General features: G+C 37.8%; 2 protein-coding genes across 2 annotated transcripts in view; one reads left to right on the forward strand and one right to left on the reverse strand.

The window, feature by feature from the left end:
• Window positions 1-14,692, forward strand: part of LOC145468075 (receptor-type tyrosine-protein phosphatase F-like) — a 62,974-nt gene that overhangs the window by 1,115 nt on the left and 47,167 nt on the right. The window contains exons 2-6 of the mRNA XM_081451745.1: window positions 6,002-6,306; window positions 6,564-6,711; window positions 8,805-9,068; window positions 12,019-12,192; window positions 13,571-13,816. Coding sequence (XP_081307871.1) covers window positions 6,002-6,306; window positions 6,564-6,711; window positions 8,805-9,068; window positions 12,019-12,192; window positions 13,571-13,816 — 1,137 coding nt within the window. The remainder of the gene's footprint in view (window positions 1-6,001; window positions 6,307-6,563; window positions 6,712-8,804; window positions 9,069-12,018; window positions 12,193-13,570; window positions 13,817-14,692) is intronic.
• On the reverse strand, window positions 1,707-3,850 carry LOC145468607 (uncharacterized). The gene is made up of 2 exons (XM_081452335.1): window positions 3,348-3,850; window positions 1,707-1,824 (listed from the first exon to the last, which is right to left on the reverse strand). The coding sequence occupies exons 1-2, from the start codon at window positions 3,848-3,850 to the stop codon at window positions 1,707-1,709; spliced, it is 621 nt and encodes a 206-aa protein (XP_081308461.1).

Raw genomic sequence — 14,692 nt, forward strand, 5'->3', positions numbered from 1 at the left:
AGTCTGGCACATGTGAGATGAACATACTTAAACACAGAGTGAGCCTATATGACTAAGCTGAGGTGTTCATGCTCCCATTTGATTGGCTTATTCACTCAGGTCTAAATTTAGTGTTTACAGAGTTGCCACTGAGTTCTGGACAGCGATCTGGTGTCATTTTTCCGTTTTTTAGAAGTAAGCAATGCCTTTTGAATTAAACGAAGGAGAAGATCTTAGAAAGATAATTGATTTTTTTATTTCAAAGTCATAATTTTGTTTTTTCACTTGTGAAAGCATATTGTATGTTTTTGAGCTGTTTACTCAAATTAAAATGCCGTGTCTTGTACTTTTGATGCCAGAAAAGAAAATGGAGTCTCTGCGGTTAAGAAATAAGTTTGGAAACTAAAACTTGTAAAAGACCCAAGATACAAGCAAACTAGCCCAAAACAAAATATTATAGCCTGCAGTGCAGGCATCTTATTGGGGCGAGTTAGCGTTACAACCTTGCGACCACCATGTTAGACCACCATGGTAGACCGCCATGTTAGACAGTGGGGGATGGGGGAGGGGAAAAATGAGAAGACGCCTGCCCAAAAAGCCCATTAAAATGTGAAACACCTCCTGATTAGTTGCGCTTCACTGCATTTCCGGAAATGAGCGGGTAACCAATCAAAATGAGGTTTTCTCGACGCTAGAAGTCTTGTCTTCCGACAAAAACAAAAACACAAACACGTGGAGTCGAGATGTCATACAGCAACATTTTCCGTAAATTAGGGATGTCCATGAACACTTCTTGAATCACTTCCAACACTTTCAGGGTATTTGAAATAGAAAATACAGGATAACCAGTGACCAAATTTTCTAGAGTAAAAATGCTCTGACAGTTTCGTACAACGTCATCAATTAGTTGTGTTGAGAAACCATGACTTGAGCTTTCATCTGGGGCGGGTGCTTCACTGCTCATCCCATTAAGAACCTTGTGCAAGACTTCCTTCAATACATTTCTGTCCTGGCATGTAACATGCCTAAGATGTCCATTAGTTTCAGAAAGGTTCTCCACTGCTTGTTCACTAACCTCAAAGGGTAGAGAGGTTGTACTGCAACTCTCACCCCCACACTTGCAAAGGTCAGAGCAAAAAGAGCAACAGTCATGGAGAGGTTCCATGGGCTGAATTGAATTATCAAGAGTTTTGTACATGGCAACACGAAAACAGCCTTTTGCACAGACAAAGTCTTTCACTTCCGGTTCACAATGTCCAACTTGCTGACCGTGATAAATTATAATGACATGTGACTTTTTCCTGTCCCTCCCAGCTCTTCCAGCCTCTTGATGTTGGTCTAGGATTGATCGTGCTGGGCCCCAGTTAACTATAAAATGGACATCAGGAAAGTTTACGCCCATACAAAGTGCTGTTGTTGCCACAATGACACGTTTAACCCCACAACCCTTGAACTGGTCCATCAGTCTGTTTTTACTACTTTTCCAGGAATATGAATGATAAATTCCAATCAAAGAGTTGTCCTGCAGAGGAGAATATGCAGGAGAAAACACTTGATTTCCCAGCTTGGACATTAAATAATTTGTGACTAATGCTATTTCATTTATTGTGTTACAAAACACAATTGTCTTTGGGTAATTGACACCCTCATTTCTTAACAGGACAACAAGCCAGTCCAACTCCTTTAACTGCATCTGCTTTTTTACCGTCTTCACAGAAAAATGCAAATTACAACGATTTGGACTCACGTAAATGATTTTTACATCTTGTGCAAGGTTCAGGACCTTCTTTATAGTTTCTTGAATCATTTGGTCTGCTGTTCCCATAAGAGCACCAACTGGAGTACCTTAAAAATAGAGAGGAATATGGAATAGCAAAATTTACAAAAGAAACAAAAAAACTATAAAGAAAAAAAAATGAAGTAGTTAAAACAAAATAAACTTTCCGTTTAGCAGCTACTGGGCAAACACCATAAAAACATTTCAATATAATGTTGTAGATTTCACTTCAACACAGTTATAACCACGTGCAAATGTGTCAAAGCGTGAACGCTGTTTATCGGGTCTGCTAAATCTGCGAGCCACGGTGTGAGCCATGCAAGTCATGCGAGCCATTTATGCGAGTATTTTTTTTTTCTTCAACTGGTCTGGGAGGTCGTCGACTTTTCACCAAGAAACATAGATCTCGCACCCGACTATCTTTAAACTATCGCTATAAACTGCTCGCCCGCCATCTTGAAAGTGGAGATGACCCTGGGGACGAGTATAAACAGTACAACCTCGCTCCTAGGGTACTCTCTCTTTTCGGGCCTGGGAAATTAATTTTAAATAAAAATTTAGCTACAAAAGTGCCTACAATTGAAATATTCCCAAAAGAAAATCCTAATCTCGCTTCATTTACCGGAACTATTGCTGGTGCGGCAAATATGAAAAATGCTCTAAACATCTGCACATCGTGCCAAGTCTTGCGTCATAGTAATGGCTACCCTGAGTGTGATGAATTTTTTTCTTTGTTTCATATTTTTGTTGTTTGGAGAAAATTTTGTGTATTCAAATCGCCCAGGATCCGCAAAAAATAAAAACGATACGTCAAAAATTTATTAAGTTTCAGGACTAAAGTAAAGAAATTTTCTGAGAGAAACGTACGGCTCCACCGCCCCACTGCTACTCAAATGGGTAAGTGAATGGTATCCATTGGCACCTGTCATTCATTGATATCCACGTTGAAAATCATTCAAGAAAAAAGAGAACAGTACTTCAGGGCAACTCCGTGTATTGGCGTCAAGAATGGTGAGTGAATCGCGTAATTTTAACAGGTTCGCTCTTTAGTGAATCAGAGTTACCAAAACTTTGTCGGTTGGCTGACTGCTGCATGTGGTTGTCCCTTCCCTTAGAATTTAATATTGCAAGAATTTAATATTGCGATCTTATTCATCTTGTTCCGTTGCTCTTGTTCTTGTTCTCATGTGAATGTAAATGTAACAAATAAAAAATCTTAACATTTTTACTAGGGCTCACATGACTCGCATGACTCGCATGACTCGCATGGCTTGCATGGCTCGCCCTTTGGCTCGCATGGCTCGCCCTTTGGCTCGCATGGCTCGCTGGCTCCCAGGTTTATAAAACTCCTGTTTATCACGAATTAAGCTCTCTTACCTTGCTTGCAAAATGAACGCAGCTGGCCAAGTTGCCCAAAAGATTCACGGAAAGCAATTTTCTTCCCCCTCTCCAAAGATCTAAAATTGAGATAATTATGAGAGTACAATAAGTCTAGGAGTATCCATGAAGATCAGCAAGCCTTTTCGCACCAGTAAAGAAAATAAATAAGCAATAGTTCGGTATAACAACAATTATTTAAACGGGAACAAACCTTTGACTGGTCCAAGTGTCCACAGTATGCGACTCGTCCGCGATTATTGCACACATATTTTGATGGAACAGTGAGGCTGTTTTCTTCAGTGAGGAAAGAAATGGCTTGGATAAAACCTCTTCTGCAGAAGCAAATATGAGTGGATATTTGCCGGACTCTATATCTTCCAAACGACAATCTGTGAGTGCAGCTGCTGTCAATCTCATTGACGAGGCTTCTGCTAACTGATTGTAGATGATACTTTGAAGCGGACACACGACAACTGTGCCCGAAGGTTTCCCCGTCATTATTTGTTTGATGAGTACCAACATCTGAAATATTAAGCTTTTCCCAAAGTCAGTGGGTAGCACTGCCAACAGATCTTTTCTGGATATCAGTGTGGAAATTGCGTCTTTTTGCTCCATTCGTAATTCGCGAGACATTCCAAGTTCACATAAACACTTGAGAGATTCCTCAAGAGCGGAATCGAAACTAACAGCACCACTTTTGACAGAGTTTGCCATGTTTCTTACCCGCACGAACGAAACGAAACTGACTGACAGACAATTGACAGGCGGGGTCAAGCCGCACCAATCAGAAACTCTGTTCGTGGGCAAATGGAGTTTCCCAAAAGAACAATGACCTTGGGCAGGCGAGATTTTCTTTGCTCCACCCCCTCCCCTATCCTTCCTCTCACCTATCATTCACCCCCTTGGTAAAACTTTCTTTCTCTCCCCAGTCTTCCACTGCATGAAAAATTCAAGATGGCGGCTAAACTTTTTACGATGTGAGCGTTCGCACAAAAAAATCTCGCCTGCTCTGCAGGTTAAAAATATTATAATTATATCTACAGTAATATGGTTAGTCTTCAGCCAGTTATCTAAAAGAAATTCCATAAGGTGAGCATTGGCTGCTGTTGTAATCTTGCTGGTGAAATTCAGTTGGTTTTTATAGTACTCAGCCATGAGTCTTCCTTCTCCTTTGTAATGTTGATATTCAAGCGAAATCTCACTTTGCCATGTTTCAAGTTCTCTTTGTTTTCTTCTTAGTAATTTTTGTTTTGAATTCCTTTGCTCTGAATGACCTGAATGTGTACTAGTGTGCGATTAGAGTTTTTGGCATGTAGCGGCATGCACATTAATTTTATATTTGCTGGTGGTGGCTTATAAATGCTTAACTACATAAGGTGAATTGACGTGATAACTGTGGCTTCTTATCTTCTCTTTATCCCCCAGTTTATTTCATATTGAATACTGTATATCCTGGCCAATGACGGGTATCTTGCACAATCCGTTTGAGTCCAAAGCTTCCCAGTGAATGTAATAGAAAGAAAATTGGGCTTATTTGAGCAGAGTAACGTGTGACTTGGCAGCTTAGTATGCTGGGTGCCAGAGGTATTTTTTTTGTTGTAGCTAAGCCACTAAAAGTGAGCAGTGGAGCCGCAATCTTTGGCGTGGAATTTAAAAAGCCTTGGCAAATCTTCTGCATGGAAGTCGTGCAGAATGCACCCTGGCCTCCTTCCCTGGGGCAGCGTTAACTGGCAATACAGAGAGCTGGCTATGGCTTCAACAAGAGTGAAGTGTATACAGTAGATCAGTGCACAGTTAGGAATAAATTTTCTGGCCATTGTAGCAAGATGGGCTTTACAATAGGGTAGCAACATGAGGAGGTTTGACTGTAGCCTCTGTTTTTTGGTCAGACTCTGAGGAGCTGAACTCACATTTTCATGGTTGCCACAGGTCAGGAAATGGTCAGGAAAAAATATTCTTCAAGGTTAGGGAAGGGTCAGGCAGTTTCATTTTGAGTCAGGAAAATTTGACAATTTGAAGAAAAGTCAGGGAAAATTGAAATAATGTAACACAGCTGATTCCATTGAGGGCTGGAAGGACCATTTGGGGTCACCATGATCTCAGTGATAGTTTTACTTACAGTAGAATCCCGTTAATATGACCACCAATGGGCCAAAATAAAGTGGTCGTATTGACAGGGTGGTTGTATTACCGGGGTAGGGTCATATCTCGTAGCTGACGTGTCAATTCAAGTGTAACAAAGTTTCACCTTCAAGCAACTGTTCTCAAGCATCTACATTGCATTCAAATGCTATTTTAATGGTAACAATATGACATGTAACAGACATTTACTCACGATTTATTTTCTATTGCCACTTATCTGTATTAGTGGTCATATTAACGAGGTTAAATACAAAGAAATATGCACGTTGGGAATTAAAGAAGTGGTCATTGGTCACATTAATGGGGTTGTCGCATTAACATGGTGGTCATAATAACGGGTTGTTTTTATAAGAAAATGTATGGACATTTTGCCAGGCCAAAAAATAGTGGTCGTAATAACAACGTGGTCATATTAACGAGGTGGTTGTAAGGTGGGGTTCCACTGTAATGAAGAAGGAAAATTTGTTGAAAACATATCAGTCTTAATGATCAAGTGTAGAGAAGGGCTATAAGTTGAGGCCAGAAACTGCTACTGCATGTAGATCTGACATTTTGTATTTATTTGGTCAGGGAAACTTTATTTTGATCAGAGAGAAGTAAAGGAATTTTGAAAAGTGATGTCTGTGGCAACCATGTTTTATGAGACAGTATAATGTTTCTTACACTGCAAAGAAGTGAGTTTTCTCTCATGAAAAGAACTACACAATTTATTTTTAACTGCAGGAGACTGTAATGATTTGGATCTTGGTATGCAAAGTGGATCAATTCTAGACAGTAAAGTAACAGCTTCATCTGAAAAAAATGCCAACACAGCAGCCAAAGGTCGACTGAACTCAGGATCATCATGGTGTGCAAAAACAAGTGACAGTAATCCATATCTACAGATTGATCTACAAACACTTTATATTATCTGTGCTGTAGCCACTCAAGGGAATTCTCAAGCAAATCAATGGGTGAAGAACTACACTCTACAATCATCCATAGATGGGTCAAGTTGGACAGATTACACAGAAATTGGACAAGTTAAGGTAATGTGAAATGAATCATTATATTTTCATACATAAGGAAATGATGCAGACTTTTCTACAGTTACATGTAATTACTTATGTTTGCATGCAATATGTTCACTGCTACAAAGTGTAAATACCATTGCTGTGTGACTATAATTTTACAAGTTTTTTAAGATTTTAAAAAAAGATGGTTTTGCTGAGCCATCTAACTTACTAAAAGAAAATAAATTTGTTACGTAATTGAAACTTATAGTTTCCTACTTTTTTAATTTCAGTCTCTGAAGGGAAATGAAGACAGAAACTCAGAGATTAAGCACATTCTTAATGCAGGTGTTTTAGCGAGGTATTTGCGATTTTTGCCAGGAACTCACCATGGTGGTGTGTGTTTGAGAGCAGAGGTGTTTGGAGTGAAACAAAAACCAGGTGATCATTACCTGTATTACTAAAACACATCTTTGATGCTGTACATGTGTTGTAAGTAAGTTTGAGTCTGCATATCCTGTGCTTCTCTCTGGCTTCTGTAGCATGAAGCCATCAGACTCCCCTTATGATGGACGCTAGGCTATCACAGGGTTACCCCCAGCATAAGCATTAAAGTTCAGTGCTGGAAATAATTTTTCTTCTTTAACAGGACATGTGCCCTTTCAAATCTTCATTTTGGTTGGACATCTTATCAATTTGACCAGACCTTAATTTGCATAATTGATTAGCATAATTAATTAGCATAATAAAATTTATTGGCATATTGTAAAGATTTTCAATACAAATTGTTCAAAACTGCATTTAAATTTGATTTATTTATCATTTATGATGATTATACGACGTAATCCACAAGATGACTGCATGGATCTCTCCTGGTTATCTCCTGATTGTATGTTCTTCAAGCAAACCTAGTTTCCTATTGAATTTTACCATTAAAGGGAAACAGTCAGCCCATAATGGGCTCCTGGATATGGCTCAAACTGTCAGAGTAAAGGGCGTAAAATTAAAAAAAACTCTTGAGTTGCCATTTGGCAACTAAGTGATAACAATCAAGTAGGAATTTTACTCAGAAAAGAACACAATGCATAAAATCTGTAAAGAAAAAAATTTCCAAGACTTTTTTGGCCACTAATTTTGTGTTCGTAGCTAATGTAATATCTCTGAAGGATTCATGCATTTCAAGAGACAGAATTGGTAGGCATACATGACATTCTCAGTGCTCAAGGGTTTGCAATGCATTATAGGGCGATTTCAAATACGAGTAGCCATTTGCAAGTTTTCCGATGTGAGGGAATCCTTTACAGCAAAGCAAAAGGATAGATTGCTTTCTTTTCTTACATTGAATGTTATAGAAGCATAGGTCTTTCACTATGTAGTTCTGGAAGGACATAATGTCTGAGAAAATAACTGTTTTTGATCGTCAACACAGAGAAACGTAGTCGCCATTATGGTAGCCTTTGAATGCAGACGTAATTTCGGCTGTCGACCTGAATTTTTGGCCGCCAAAGATAAAAATTTTAGCCGCAGTGGCGACCGTACCGATCGCAAGTCTTTCAAGTCTTTCAAGTCTTTTAACAATGTATCTAACCAAATTTTATTGATGGACAATAACTTAGTGTTGATAAAATGTTCGGACATCATGTCCGATCATATTGTGAAATTGGCCAGACATAATTATTCAAAATTTGGTTGGACAATGTCCGATGACCGACTGTTATTTCCAGCCCTGAAAGTTACTGTTATACCCATTTATACACCTTGGTGGAAAGAGGCCTTTATACATGTATGAGTCAAGTGAAATGTCTTGGCCAAGAACACAATTAACATTATATTATGCATTTAACTACTACACATAAGAATTTTTTATCAATACAATTTTTATCAAATTAATTATGAAATTAAAGTTTAAAATTACAGATAAAACTACTTTCCGTTAAATTATAGGTCCTATTCATAAATGGCTGCCAGTTTAACACTCTTTTGTATGCATTTAAATTAGCCCAACTAACCTTGTTTGAGAGTAAAAATTCTTTCGAATTACCAACTCAAAAACAAGGCTAGTTGGGCTAATTTTAATACTTAAAAAAGAATTTTCAATTGGCAGCCATTTATGAATAGGGTCCATTACTGAATCTACAATACAGTACTTATCTCACAGATACTTACAGTATTACAGTACCATTACAACACAGTTTTTACAAGCAACGGTAATTAAGTGTAATAAGAAATACATGTACTCTCACGATGGCCCATGCAAGTGGACAAGACATCTCTAAACTTAAAGTGGAAAGTTTTTTTTGTCCCTTTCTATGAAGGGTTATTAAATCACTGTTCAGTATGGAAGTATAAGGTAAGGTAAGGTAAGTTTATTTAGAGTCATAAAGGTAGGTTATTGGTTGCCCAATCTCCCTAGACAGAGGCGTGTGATAATAGTGCACAACTATTTACAATGACATTACCGGTACTACCAAACATATTATTCTACGTATGTGTAACATAAAAGTTGATGTTTTTTTTTACTGACTGATACACAGAGAATCTTGCTCTTGGGAACCCCACAAATCAGTCGTCAACATACAGTGATGCTCAGATTGGTGCTGCTGAGTCAGGAAGAGCAGTGGATGGAAATGCCGACACTGATATGCTTAACAAACACTGTTCACATACAAACCAAGACAACCCCAGCTGGTGGCAAGTGGACCTGGCTTTAGGTCACGCAGCAGTCTATGAAGTACACATAGTTAACAGGTTCACAGGTGATCCAGGAAAAAATAATGTAGACTACAAAATAACATTTGGTGAGTACATACATGTAGTGTTCTTAAAACTTAAACCCAGTTAGACAATTTACTACATGGAGCTCCATGGAGCTAGCAGTATCACTTGTACAAAAGCACATGTCATGTAAATTATCACTAAAAGGAAGCCATATTTATATATATTTATTATGCAAAAGTTGTGTTTCAGGGCCAAATTGTTTGAATGTCTTGATACATGTATATTAAAAGAGAAAAGGTGTGCTCCAAATAGTGCTGGCCAGTTAGTTTAGAGAATTTCTTGCCAAAATGCTCAAGTTGAAAGACGAGTTACATTTAGCCCAGGGAGAAAACAGCTTGTACTCTTCAATTCAACCTTTTCATGGTTCTTTGATGATCCAGGACAGATGTACATACAAGTAACTTTGTCCTCAGATGTTCTTGGACTTCTCTAGCAAAGCTCTTCATTATTAGATCATTATAGGCATGCCTTGATTATATGAGCAGTGGCAGATCTAGGGAGGGGGCCTGGGGGGTCCACCCCCTCCCCCTTATTTTGGGGAAAAAAAGAAGAAATCACAGAAAGAAGAAAAGCTGGCAGGACAAGGGAAACAGCCCCCCCTCCTTAGCTTAAGGTGAAGAGGTTGCAATATGACCTGCTTTTAGCATTGTGCAAAGTTTTTACATGTACTTCACTTAATTTTCAGCACATGTAAAGGCTACCTGATGGCAAATAATTTTTTCAAAAAAAAAAAAAAAACAATCAAATTTTTAACAATTAACAAATAGTGGACATGAGATCAAAGAAAAAGGATTGCATTAACCAAGCTTGAAGGATGTCTTTGTGCTAAAAAAATAATTTCAAGTGATGTGTTTAATTTTTGCATATATTTAACCCATTTACTCCCGTGCTGTCCGTAACCACCCGTGCGAAAAAGCTCTCCAATTTTCCGTGCCGCCCGTAACCACCTGAAATAAAGCACTTGGGGACAATAGCCTTTCCTACCCTCCCTGAAGACTTTTTAGTTCTCTTATTGTTCCATTGTTCTTGAGGACAAATAAACCAATCAGAATTGACTTACTGAGCATATTTTTAGGAGACTTTAGGGGTCCTAGAAAGACAGTTTTTCTTCTTAAAATCATGTGCTCGTAAAGTGCAGGTTATCATGGGGCACTGCAGGCCAAATCTACAAACTTCAGAGGCCTTGTTTTCATTCCTAACAAGGAAAAATTAATACTTTGGGATTTAAAATAGAAACAAAATATATAAACACAGGTCATGGACTTTAAGCAGCTTCGTGGACTTAAGAAACAAAAATGGTAATGTCCATTATTGCTTCAAAGTTGAATTCAACTTTTGGAACGATCGGTAAAGCCATGGCCAATAAAATGATTGCAAAAGTGGTCGGGAGAAACTCAGAGATTTTGCTTTAGTGTGTAGAATTAATTTGAACATGCGGTTGTGCAGCGAAGCATGTCTGCGAAATTTTCAATACTTTTTTGCTTTTAAATAGGTTTCTTCACCTCAGCTTGAATGAAAAGTTATTGTCATTGAACTGCCTTTTGCATTTCTTTCATTTAGTGCTCTGTTTTGGGGAATTTTAGGTTTTAAAAGTGAACAGTATTTTTGCGCACTAGCTGGATTTCTGCATGTAATTTACGGCGACCTCCGCAGTTTGTTTGATTAGTTTATTCTCCTCGTTCAAATATATTTTTTTGAGTCTTATTCAGCTATTACAGAACTGCTGAGAAAAGAACTAAGTGGCTTCTAATTTAGCACAGTTGAAATACGATTGATCTCAAAATAATTAGCTTGTTTTTGTCGTCTTTTTGACTTACAACTCATTCTTTTGCAGCGCTGTAATATTTCGTTGTTCAGCAAAGAAATTATTTGATTTCTTGATTTCAAATTGGTTTTTACATGTGCCTTTGGCATTTATTTTCCGTTGTTTTCTCAAATGTTAGTCGTTATAGTACAAGAATGGAAATTCTGTTGTATTTGGTTTCAATTTGTTCTCCGAAGTCACTAATAACTCATTTTCGCATATTCAATTTTCTCGGCTTCTGTCGGGCATTTTGGCGCACGGCAAAGAAATAATGTAATTTCTTGTTTTCTTATCAGTTTTAAACATCAAGTTGACTTCTTTTTGTTGATTTTTTTTTAATATTTTGGCCCTTCATACATATTCAACTTAAAATAAACAAAGTCTTGAAGCCTAATCTTGTGTGTGTGGTTACTGCACAAAAAATTGCCCGGGAATTTAGGGGTGGGTCGCGTGCAAATCATTCAGGAGTCAAAGGGTTAATTGTCTATGATTTTTTTTCTTTGAAGTGTTGTAGAAGTTTCAGCTATGTACAATTTTGCAAAAATGTGACAGCTAGGATGCATTCTAGCCCAGCTGTATCCCTCAGATTTGCTTAATGCAATCTTTTGTCTACTGTAGAATCTTAACTGTAGCTATCAATAAACTGATCAGAGGGAGATTTTAATATGAAGGATATTATTTATTATCAGTTCCCTTTCAAACACTGTTTACGTTAAGTTAATAATAATTATTTTCTGACACTGTTGCCTAACCATCAATATGGCTTTGAAAACTGTGGAACTCCTTCATCAACTTAGGGGTGGACCATTATGTTTTTGAGGAGGGTGTGGTTGATATAGTACAGGCATGAGTTTTTCTCTTTACCCTTTGATGCACTAGGAGATTTTTTTCTCTGGACATGTGTACAGTATGCATGACATGTTTTCCTCTGTGTAACATACTTTTTATTGGCTCTCTAAATGATTGTGAGTTTTTTTTCACCACTGGTTGTGTGCATGATTGTTTTGTTTTTGGTACAAGTATATGCTTGCAGTAATTTTTGTTTTACAAAATTACCCATCCCTCTTAAAATTCAAGTGGTCCACCTCATAGTGAAAGCCCCAGGAGAGTTCTGCTGGGAATTTAAATTAGTAAGGTTCAATGGAAGTTCTGTTTTTATGGCCCAGGTAACTCTACAGATGTGACAAGCAACCTTCAGTGCACAGGACACTATAGTTTTATTCAGTTCAGGGCATCAGCCATATGTTTCACCAATCCACTGACGACTGGTAGATATGTTGGTATTATGACTACGAAGAGTCAAGTCCTCCAGCTATGTGAGGTGGAAATTTATTCACGAGGTAACTCAACATAATACTTTATTTTTATGAATTTACATGTAACTCAGCATAGTCAGCCTGAATGATGCACACAGTCAAGAAATGCTTACTGCCTATTGGCACCAAGGGAAACTGTGATTGCTCTTTGACATCCAGGAAATCTTTGGATTCGTGGTATTGAGATAAATGTGGAGTACAAACCGACACTGTACAGACCTTGAGAGGTTTAAAAATCCATTTATCAAACATAAGAGACAGTGTTTCATTGGAAAATCCAAACAACCAGAAGAGAGTTGAAAATATGATGTGCTGCGGAGCATTTTTGACAAAATTTTAGGTGTTTGGATAGCTTATGAAAACACTGTCTCAAGTGTTTGATCTATCTTTTCAATTGAACCAAAAAAATTAGGAGAAAATGGAGAAGCAAAATCATGAAAATCTATGCTAGGTAAGACCAGGTAGCCAATCCCCCTTCACGGTTGTGATTTTCTTTGTTTTAACTTGATGAATTATTAATGAGTTTGATAAGTACATACATGTATACACCTTATGGTGCTACAATTACCATTTTCAAGAGCTAACTGTAAACAGGCTAAACAGACCGGTATTCTAACTGAAGCTTTTTGAGGCTAAGCAGAGCCACATCTAAGCTGCTCTGAATGCAAGTCTGTAGGTCTCAGTCTGAACTTTGTCACAGCCATTTCATTGACATTCTTTTGTGATGTAAGTAATCATTCATTGCCTTCAATTACAAATACAGCTAATCGGAAAAAAAAGGTTAATATTATTTGAAATTATTCATTTAGGACATAGACATTTGCTGTTGGTGAACTTTTCTTTGTCAACTTTTCTTTATTAATGTGATGTTATTGCTTAGCTTGTCAGTTAAACCAGTCATAGCTCTGCCCACCAGACAATCCTTAAACTGTGTGATACTGTACCTTGTGTTCCTGCTGTGACAAGCTTTGACAAGAGTTTAAGTGACAAACTGTATTCCTTCCGGTATTTAAGTGGCCAAGATCTTAATTGTATTTATCAATGCCTGGAAAAAGATACTTGTAAAGTGGTAAAGAAGACAAATAAACAGCTAGGGTAAAGATCAGGTCAAAATTAGCAGTTATGTGTTAAAGTTGTACACTGTTAGTGGATCATGTTTTGCTGAAAATAGGAAGGCAAGTCTATTAAAGTCACATGTACAACAAATTAAGTTCTAGCAGAAAGGTGTGATGGGCAATTACTGTACTTAAAAGTCAAAAGAATGTGAATGTGCCTTCCATCATTGCATTTCTGTCACAATTCTTTACCTTGAATTTGGCGAGTACAATGTCTCTCTAAGAAAGTTTAAGGACCACATATTTTTATTTAATCCAATGTCATGATCATCAATGCTTCTTTCAAGAAAATCTGGCCTTTCGAAAGAATACCGATCAGTACTATAGTACAGCTTATGGTGGTTTCAGCAGGCTAGCAGTGGATGGTAATAGTGAAACAAGCTATTATAAGGGATCTTGTACACATACACATACGACAAGTTACCCCTGGTGGAGAGTTGACCTAGGGCAGGTAGAGCCTGTTTCTGAAGTGTACATAGTCAACCAAGAACAAGAATGGTGGTACAGGCAGAACAACTTTGAAATCAGAGTGGGTAGGTAGCTTTTCTATCGATTTTACAGTGTTTTGTAAAGGTTCAATTACATGCTAATACACCATTCAGCTTGCATGTTTTGCCATTGACATGCATGATGACTGTTTGTAATGAGCCTTGGAAAGTTACCCTTCAATTATATAAGTTCTGTCAATGTACATTTGCAATACAGTAGAGACTAAGCCCAGCCAAGCCCAGCCTTGCTCAACACCATTTTGTGTAAACAACAGTCCTGTGCAGTGTAGTTGAATGCAGTGCAGTGTAATTAACACAGTGCAGTGTACAGGTGTATAGTTCAACTCATTGTGGCTCAGCACAATTCAACATACAGCTGTAGCACATTGTTATATATATACATACACACACACACACACACACACACACACACATACATACATACATACATACATACATATATAACCAAGAAATGGAGTGAAATTCTCATCTACTACAAAGTGCTCAATAGCTGAACTAGAGCAGGAATAACAGTAAAAACTCAAGAGTTAGGTTATATGGTCATTTAATCGCTACTCCGAGTTTCATGCCTCATGTGAGGCAATCATCAGGCAACTGCCAGAAAAAACGGTTACATTCAAAGATATTTGAAAATACAGAACAATACAATTACATGCTAGATGTGTTGCGTGTCACGTGTCGCGTCACGCGGGATGTTAATCGCTAATTAGATGATAACATTTTTCAGCAAGAATTTCCTAGCGTGTCTGCAACACGATGCAAGCTCATTTCTGCTGTTCAGAGTTGACATTTCCGGTCTACATAAGATGAAAAATTTCTCCCACAAACACAAATTACATCTCTTGGTAACATTCGAATAAGACCTAGCCTGTTTAACTATGCGCCACTTGATGTCATACT

The sequence above is a fragment of the Orbicella franksi genome, chromosome 14 (genome assembly GCF_964199315.1).
Source record: "Orbicella franksi chromosome 14, jaOrbFran1.1, whole genome shotgun sequence".
Taxonomy (NCBI): Eukaryota; Metazoa; Cnidaria; class Anthozoa; order Scleractinia; family Merulinidae; genus Orbicella; species Orbicella franksi.

Bases quoted from the DNA above. Each gene is read 5' to 3' on its own strand.
- LOC145468607 (XM_081452335.1), bottom strand. From the start codon at position 3,850: ATGGCAAACTCTGTCAAAAGTGGTGCTGTTAGTTTCGATTCCGCTCTT. The intron at 1,825-3,347 runs GTTTGTTCCCGT...TCTATTTTTAAG, and splicing joins GACACTTGGACCAGTCAAAG to GTACTCCAGTTGGTGCTCTT.